The sequence below is a fragment of the Chaetodon trifascialis genome, chromosome 11, assembly GCF_039877785.1.
Source record: "Chaetodon trifascialis isolate fChaTrf1 chromosome 11, fChaTrf1.hap1, whole genome shotgun sequence".
Taxonomy (NCBI): domain Eukaryota; kingdom Metazoa; phylum Chordata; class Actinopteri; order Chaetodontiformes; family Chaetodontidae; genus Chaetodon; species Chaetodon trifascialis.
This window is the reverse complement of record NC_092066.1, coordinates 15812485-15821692: the sequence shown is the minus strand read 5'-3', so window position 1 is coordinate 15821692 and position 9208 is coordinate 15812485. Positions and strand designations below refer to the sequence as shown.

Here is a 9208-nt window from a genome sequence, read left to right as displayed (position 1 = left end):
TTTTTAAGCAGCAATCCACACTCTAGACATCCAGAATAATACCACAATATGGAGGCATTTCTACCATTTCACTAAAAAATGTTTTCACTTCCAATGACTCCAGTGAGACCTTCAGTTTCAACTCAATCCAACCCACCACTGAAACATTCTGTGCTTTCCGTTCACAGCCCTGGAAAAGTAAGAGACCACCCCATATCTTTGGAATAAGTTAACCTAGCAGCCTACCGGGTCCTCTTGGAGGCATTGCAACTGTGATAAAAACACAGTTCTGACGTTCTTCCAAAGATAATGATGGAAGAAAGTTTCTTGGGGATGATATTATTAAATTTTTATTTCATCCATTTCAGAATTCAGAGAGAGAATATTTTAAGATAATTACTGGCTTTGGAAATCGTAGTTTGACACAAACTGAAAGTCATCTTGTTTTTTATTACACTTGAGTTTTTATTGTACTTGGACAGTCCCTCAAGTTCTCCACCATCACCTTAGTTTTTGGCTGCGGCTTGGCAGGAAGAGCGGGTTGTCCGTCAGTCGCAGGGTTGCCGGTTTGATTCTCATCTTCTCCTCTCCACATGTTGCAGCATCTGTGAGCAAGACACAGAACCCCAGTTTCTGCTGATGGTTAGGCCAGTGCCTTTCATTTATTCTGTAATCTAACAGAACCATATGGTATTGTATTTGCATTTGTCTCCGACAGCTGTGCTACCGCAAAAAGTGTTGTGAATGCAGCCTTCATGTCCTGCTCAGATGAGAACCAGAGAAACATAGCAGATGATGAAGAGAAAGAACAGGACAGGGACATGAAGGGACATGAAGCATGTGGACCGATGCTGAGAGTAGAACCATATTGTTTTGACGCTGTTAAAGAAATATGTGTGGATGTCAACAACGGAAGCTTGTAATTTCATCAGCCAATACATTTCTGATGTGATACATAATACTGTATAGCTAGTTGGCTGCCGGCCCCTCGAGCCTCTGTACCTTCATTTTGGCTCTGAAAACCTTTCCTATGGATCCAACACTAAAACAGCTTCCTCCAGCTCAAAGAGGGAGGGTTGCTGCGGTTTAGAGGCTCTTCCCTCCAACTTCAAAGCTTGATTGATGGCACTTGAAGAGCTGTGTTTGATTATACGGGAGAGGAAACACGCATAAACGCGTGGTGTGTACAAAAGAACACTCGTGTCTCTCCTCCACACAAACACATGAACACAGACACAGGCAACAAGGGCAGGAAATCATGCAACGTACTGCAATCAGCTGTCACACACTGGCTTTATAATGGGATTTCATAGAAGTGCAAAACTAAGCCTGTACGTTTCCGAGTAGGAAGACACTTACAGTATGTTTACACTTCAATAAATAAAACTATAGACACTGTCACTTTGCATGAATCACTGAGCCCTGCAGAGATATGCAGCCTGTGTGTATCTGTTAGTGTAATTTACAGACCAGCAGATGTGGTCCTGCTACGTTTGCTCTAAATTTAGAGCTTCATCCTCTTTTCTCCATCAAGCGAAAGCACGATTTGAGCAAGAACGAGTTTGTCTTTGGTCAAAGTCCCTCTTGAGTCATCCAATAGCAGTTCAGCATGTCATGTCTGCCAGGCATTAAACAGTGATTTCCACATCTGTGAGGGATTATGTGGTCGATATTATCTCAGTCCCTCCAAACCCCTCCAAGTTTTTCTTCACCTTTTTTTTTTTAACTCAATCTCTATTTGTTTTCCTCTCCTCTTATCCTGTTCATCCTCTCTCTGCTTCTACTCCATTTTAAAATGTCTTACTGATTTTAGGTGGTGACAGCTGTCCAATACAAACAGTATTCTTGCTGATTCTCTTTTTCTGGTCACCTATTTGACTTGGGTCAAACAGTATTTGGAAATACTATAGTTTTTAGCATATTTGGATTCAGCAACCATTGGTGGATTATGAGACAATGGGAATCCTGTGCACAGTCATTTTGCATCTTTTTGCAATTGTTTGCCATCTCTTCGTAGTAGTTTTGCAGCTCTTTGTAGTCATTTTGTCTCTTTTTTTTTTTGCTTTGCATCTTGTCATAGTTGTTTTGTGCCTGTTTCTGTGACACTTGCAGGTAAACCAAAAATTTCAGGTGCTGTTGTTTCAAAACCTGCAACAGAATTTCCATTTTTAGTGATGAAAGACACTATAAAACTTAAATCAGATTAAAGCCGGAGATGCGGGATTGATTTTCTTAAAGCATGGCTGTTCTGCTTTAACTATATTTTAATTCAATGTAACTGTAGCCTCCGTATGCAGATAAGATGTAATATGAAGGGAAAGAAATAAAGATAAACAAATATTGGACTGGATTAGGTTGAGGTCCCCTGACCCAGCGGGCCCATGGCCTGTGTCCAATGCATCTGCCCAATAATCTATCCTTATTAACAGCAAAAGCATTTAAGAGACCTCCTAAACTAATTAATTTTACTTGATTTTAGCACTGATTTGAGCTGCAATGATTCAATAAATTCCACTTATCTGACATCCAGTTGACACTAAATCAAGAATTGTTTCCACATGCAGTCAGACCCAGGTGTGTTATCTTTATTGTCCTTTCACCAGCCTCCTCTCCTTTTTGCATTATCTGTCCCAACTGAAAATTGCTTGGATCAAATCACAACTCTGTCAACTTCCATTTTCCTGTTCCACTGCATGCACACACACACACACACACACACACACACACACACACACACACACACACACACACACACACACACACACACACACACACACACACACACACACACACACAACACACACAACACACACACACACACACACACACACACACACACACACACACACACACACACACACACACAGAAACCATGACGCAGGCATACACCCAGGGTGGCGTCTCATTCCTGTGTGTGATGAGAGCAGGCATGATGGGAGTGAGGCATGTAATGTGATTTATAGAGCTGGGCTCACTTTTCAAATTCAATCAGGAACTTTGATTACTGATGAAAATTTGAGACAGGAAATCGCTTTGATAGCAAACTAAAACCTCATGAGACAGAAGAGCACTGATGTGTGCATGTGCGTGTGTGAGTGTGCGGACCGCGAAACACTGAGCCTGTCTGAACTCAGACATATTTGATTAGAGAGGACACACGCAAAGCAATCAAGAGCGACAAAGCAGGAACTTCAGCAAATTCAACCAATGACTGATGAAATCTTTCCTCCGGTTCAGATTTTGTCTTTTGCTTTCTTTTTGTATCCACTTTTGATACTCACACAGTAGGGCTCAGGACTAGCGCTGTCCCATTGTCCCAGGGCCAATAAAAAATTTGTTTGGAATGAACAGAGATCTTGCCTGGGGTGCCTCCGGGACCCCGATGTATGTATGTATGTATGTATGTATGTATGTATGTATGTATGTGCAAATGTCAAATTGAACCAGGCACTGACTACAATGCTGTCACCATAGTTACTATCACTGGCTGACTGCTCAGTGCGAGACCCATGAAAAATATGATGCGTTCCAATCCGAAAGGACACAATAAACCCATTATCAGCATGGGCATACCCTTTTTTTTGTCCCCTGACAATGCTATTGTGAACCACAAATCCGAGCTGACTTCGGGAGGAGGAGATCTAGGTAACGACAGCAGTCTCCTGTGATGTGTTTGGCAACCGGAGCTAACAGCTAATAGAGCCAATAGCTTACAGCTAATGGAGGTTTTAGAGCTAACAGAGTTAAACACAAAGCAGGACGGAGAGTTTCAGTTCTAGGACAGTGGTGAAAAAGGCTTATCTGGACCCCTGTCACACAGCTTACTCACACATGAACATCTATTTTCATCTCAAGCGTTATAAACACACAGTTGTAACATTCACACATCCAGACACACACGTGCACATATGGCTGACCCTGCAGAGGTCACGGTGGATCTATGGCTGTTGGTCTCTTGTGTTATTTTAATGTCTGCTGTTGCACATGAGGGGACACTCAAACCCACACCTGACAGCATGACAGAGGGGCCCAATTACCATTCCCATGGGAGAGACAGAGAGCGTGTGTGTGTGTGTGTCGTGGAGATAGAGTGTAGGGAAGAGGAACAAAGAGAAAGGCAAAGATACAGAGTGAGAGACAGAGTGCTTGTGCATGTATGTGATACAAACATGACAGGCTCATCAGTCACCAATGGCCTTTTAAAGTGTTCTCCATAGGGACACCTGACCTTTTCACATGATGCCAATAGCAGCTGCATGATGAATCAATCGGCCAAGCCTTTGGCTCCCAGAAGCCTCCATGTTATCCAAAGTAAATACGTGAGATGACATTCTCCCTATTGTGACACCTGGAGACAAAAGCCCTAAGTTATGGATTGGCCTTTAATAGTGAAAAGAAACCCAGTGGTGATATCAGTGATACAGAAAGAGGCAATGGACCTCAAAGAGAGGGCTGCGTGTGGAGAAAACTTTTGGATGGACGGGTGGATGGATAGATGGATAGAGGTAGGGGAAATTAGAAAGCTATGAGAAGAGGAAAAAGCAAGGAGAGGGGAGATAATGGGGTAGTCGAGGTCAGGGAACTAGCCACAACCTTTCTGTCTGTCTGCACAGGATGGATAGGAAAGGGGAGGAAAAAATGGGGATGCACAAGGCCAGCAGAAAGATTAAGAGGAGGGCAGTAGGAGGAGATATATACTGAGGAAATGGAGAACAGGCCCTGAATATTTTGTACGTCTAGCTGTGTGTGTGTGTGTGTGTGTGTGTGTGTGTGTGTGTGTGTGTGTGTGTGTGTGTGTGTGTGTGTGTGTGTGTGTGTGTGTGTGTGTGTGTGTGTGTGTGTGTGTGCGTGCGTGTGTGTGTGTCTGTGTGAGAGAGAGACGGGGAGGGAGCGATATGGGAATATGGAGCCTAATATGATGGGCTAAATGAGGTGTAATGGCGGTAACATAGAGTGACGGCAACTGGGCCAGTGCATTAAGGGGTTAACCAAGGCCAGGAGTCGCTGACCTTCCTCCTCCCTCGAGACAAAATTATCTCTCAGTAAGGAACACACACACTACGCACACACACAGATAATGAAGATGTGGTTACAGGATGGCCATATTTTGCCATTGAAGTTTTGTTATGATGGAAATTTCACCACCGCTATCACCATTAGAGCAGAAATGGGGACAAATGAGACTACCCTTGAATTTCCCAGCCATGCACTGATTTTCTGCAAGACTGGTCAGACGCTCACCAAAACAAAATTTGATACCTTCAGGCTTTGTTGCACAGCAAAAAATAATTAAGCGAGAGCTTCATAACGCTTTCTTGTAAAGGCACTTTGAATTTTATGCTGTCATATTCTGCGAGCCCCAGTGTAATTTTACTGTGGAATTGTGCCAGTGAATAAGTGTATTTCTACTGCGTATGTGTGTACATGTGTGTGTCTGAGAGAGGGAGACGGAAAGAAAAAGGCAGAAAATGTGTGAAAGGAAAAGACACTGAAGGCTTCAGGTGAGAAATTAGAAATATTAGCATATTTATTACAGCAACATGAAAGACATTAGAATGCCTACACCCTTTACAACAAGCAACGCAGAGGAGACTGGCATGGGGACAAATAAGCATTGTACGGTGGCCAAAGAAAGAGAGAGCGAGAAAGACAAGGAGAGAGAGAGAGACAGAGAGCTGAAAGTCTCGAATGAGAAGCACTCATGAACATTTACAATACAGACATGGTGGGCAATGGAGGACAAACACTGTATTTGAGACCAAGCAAACCAACCCACATAGCTAACCTTGGTAGGGTGAATAGTGATACAAACCTGGGATTTTGAAACTGAAGCGTGGGTATGACTTCTGCATTCTTAAAATTTCAAAAGGGAGTGTTGAACAGGCTGGTAAAAAGGGAGGCTGTTGTTGCAATATACCCTCATCTTTTGGGAATTTTCCTTTTCTAATCCTGACATTGCATGAGGAATTTTGCACATAAAAATACAGAAATTGTGCAGCCAAATACATCCAAATCAAATTGTAACCTGCATTTCTTTGATTTCATTTCTTGATCAACGTACATCTTATGACTCAAATAAATAAGAATGATTCAGTCGACGGTTCCGTCAGCTTTTAGGTCCATCAGCTTTAAGATTTACTAGAATATTTTAGAAACAAAATGACTTTGTTCTGCTTCGAGGAATCAAAGTGAAGGTGCTGTTGGAGGGGATCTCTGGGATGTTACAAAACCAGGGTGCTGATAATGAGGTCATCTTAAAAACACAGATAAATACTACCTGTACATACACTTTACTCTTAATATTGCCTTTGTAGGGCAACAGAAAAGAACAATAGCTCAGTAAATAAGGCATCTAAAAGGCCAGCGGTCAAGGGTAGTCCGCTAGAGTGAAATCATAGAGTTAGCAAGAGTAGAATGTACTGACAGTTGCAGACAGAGTGTATTGTAGTTTTGCGTGCAGCATATTTGACAGAATAGCTGTGGCTTGGCAAACGGTATTTCATTTCTGGGTTTTTTCTTTTTTTAGCTATAAATGTATTTTTATGCTTTCTGTATTTAAACATATTTTCCGTGCCATGATTTTACCATTTCTGGCAAAAACAAACAAACAAACAAAAAAACAGATATAAAGCACGTTGTTGTGCTGCCAGGTAGCGGATGAACGCTGGTCCCGACCACGGTCCCAGACCTGGTTTCTCCTCCGATTGTCAGGAGGGCGAATCGGAGATAAATCGGCCTCAGACTCCTGCAGTCTGTGCCCAGCTTTTGTCATTCTACACCAGGTCCTTGATTTCAGCTTAACAGGTCTGCCGTGCCTAGTTACGGTTGCTAAGCTATGATTGGATGATTTCTGCTCAGGGGAGGGGCTTAGCAAGTGTTCATTTTGTGATGTCTGGATGGAAATTTGATCTCAGAACTTCTCTTATCTCATCTTCTCCCTTCTTCCATCCCTTCCTCACCCAACAAGCCTCTTTACAAGTTGTGTTGTAAGCGGACACAGGCTTAAAAAGTGCGTGTAATTATTGTTGCTAATTACTCAAATTAAGCCAGTGTATCAATAAAGAAAGTCCATTCTACTCATTCTAACGCTATGGTAGAAACTGCAGTCACTGTCACCAGTCAATCAAAGCTGAAGCTTTGCACCATGCTACATTCCTTTGTTCCCACCAACAAATCACCTTCCTTCACTTTTTTCCTGTTTGACCCACCCCTGAACGAGTTCAGAAATCTCTTTTTCACAATAAAAGTACATCATAGTCATCATCGTTATCATTACAAACATTCTAACATTGGAAATCAACACTGTACATATTTTACACTATGATACAATCATATATACTGTACGTTTTGCCACTGTTGGTCCTATAGAGTACCACATATATTAAAACTGGTTTGGGAATACACTAAAGCAGGTTCAGTGCCATTAATGCAGTGCACACAAAGAGGGTCCCATTATATTTAACCTTGTAATTGATGTGATGAGCAGCAGTTACCTTCTGATAAAGAAAAATCAGCAAAGCAGTGTGTTTGCTTTTTGCTGAAAGCACTGTTTGGTAAATCTACCTTCTGTGTATTGGTTTGAAACTAGGGGTGCTTGAAATAGGTTGGCATGACTGATAACAAGAAAGTGAGACAGTACAAGACTTTTTTAAAGTGAAATTGAACCTCTTGTGGTGGCACAGCTGAAAATCAACACTGGATAATCATCTTGCTGAAAAAATGGTCCACCCTGATGCTCTGTTTCATCAAGCAGACTGTTCAGACAAAACACTGTAATTACTGTGACCAGCCCTGTGTTGCCATCCAGCCATGGCAACTGACAAAAGAAAGGGTATAGTAAGAATGGTAGTATTTTGCCCAGATGAACATTTCAAGGTTACTGTACATGGCACAACACTGGAAAAACAAGCTACACGTTTTTAACAGTGTCAACTCTATCATGACCTTGGCATCAACCTTTGCTCGACACAAAGCACTATAACTTTCTTAACACACGTGAAACACGGGAAGGCAAACTGTTGGGCTGAAATATTCTGAACAACATCACTGTAACCACTGAATAGATGATGTTGTTTGGAATAGACAGTCAGTTATAGAAGAGTAAAAATGTCTCTGTGCTAACTGCACATTAAGCAGTTTCAGCTGTTTTCTTTGCACTCACGTCTTCAGTGCAAGCAGACTAGCAAACGTGCAGTGGGTCTAGTTGCTAAATGTGTCTGAGAGCAGTCACTAGGGAAGCCCTTGTCCTGGTCAAATACGCTATTTAAATGAATCACTTCCATCCTACATGAGCTAGCAAAATCTACATCCCTCTCTATCTCTAAAGGTCCAGGTTTTCTGTTCCCCTCACCCCACACATTCATGTCATTCAGAATCTGGCTCATTCAGTAGCTTTCTGCATACAGAGAGCAATGGAATGGGCTATGCATGTACTAGGTAATAACTCCTGTTAAGGTTGAGCAATATAACCCTCACCACCAATACAAACGTTAGGTCCATCTCTACGGTTGTGGGACACGCAGCCCATATAAACATATATCTACACATATACATATCTTCTGACCCTTTTAAACTCTTCAAGGTGAAAACTCGGAACAGAAACATAATGACAGTAAAAACCAACTGTACACCTCACAGACAGTGATAATAATTATATTCTAATTTTTTTTTTTTGTCATTTGTTAAAAAACTTTTTTTTCTTCTTTCGCTGAGCTGATATGATGTGAAATGGTCTGGGATGCTCTAGATGTGGCCTTGTTGCTGGACGTGTCTCTCTGTTGCTCCTTAATGGTGGTGGTGGTGTTGCAGCCAGACACCAGGGTGCTGGGAGTGCTAAAGCCGGTAGTGCCCATCAAGGATGGGAAGAATGGTGAAACTGCGAGAGGGTGAAGGAGTCATGCGTCCATGTTGTCTCCATCTCAGTGTGTGTCAAAATCAATGGAGGCCCGAACACAGAGTATCCATTACAACTCCATTTCAGAAGGGAAACTCTTCACAGGAGCGTCCATTTTGGACGCTGTGTGTTTATCTGGAAACTGTTATACTTGGACATGCGTCCCCTGGGTCTGCAGGCTCTGCGCACTGGATAAAATCTTCTTCTGGTGGCCCGCTAGAGTCACACCCATCTTAGCCAATTCACTGCAAGGAAGACAGAAAAAAATGCAGACCAAAATATTATTTATAAATGACACTTTCTGAGAAAAAAAAAACTGCAATCTGCTTCAATTGC

General features: G+C 42.2%; 1 protein-coding gene across 3 annotated transcripts in view; it reads right to left on the bottom strand.

Moving 5' to 3' along the window:
* Positions 1-5481: 5481 nt before the first annotated feature.
* Positions 5482-9208, bottom strand: part of epha4b (eph receptor A4b) — an 86166-nt gene continuing 82439 nt past the window's right edge. For all 3 annotated transcript variants that reach the window (XM_070974943.1, XM_070974945.1, XM_070974946.1), the window contains one exon: positions 5482-9117. In XM_070974943.1, coding sequence (XP_070831044.1) covers positions 9018-9117 — 100 coding nt within the window. In that variant the 3' untranslated portion in view covers positions 5482-9017. The remainder of the gene's footprint in view (positions 9118-9208) is intronic.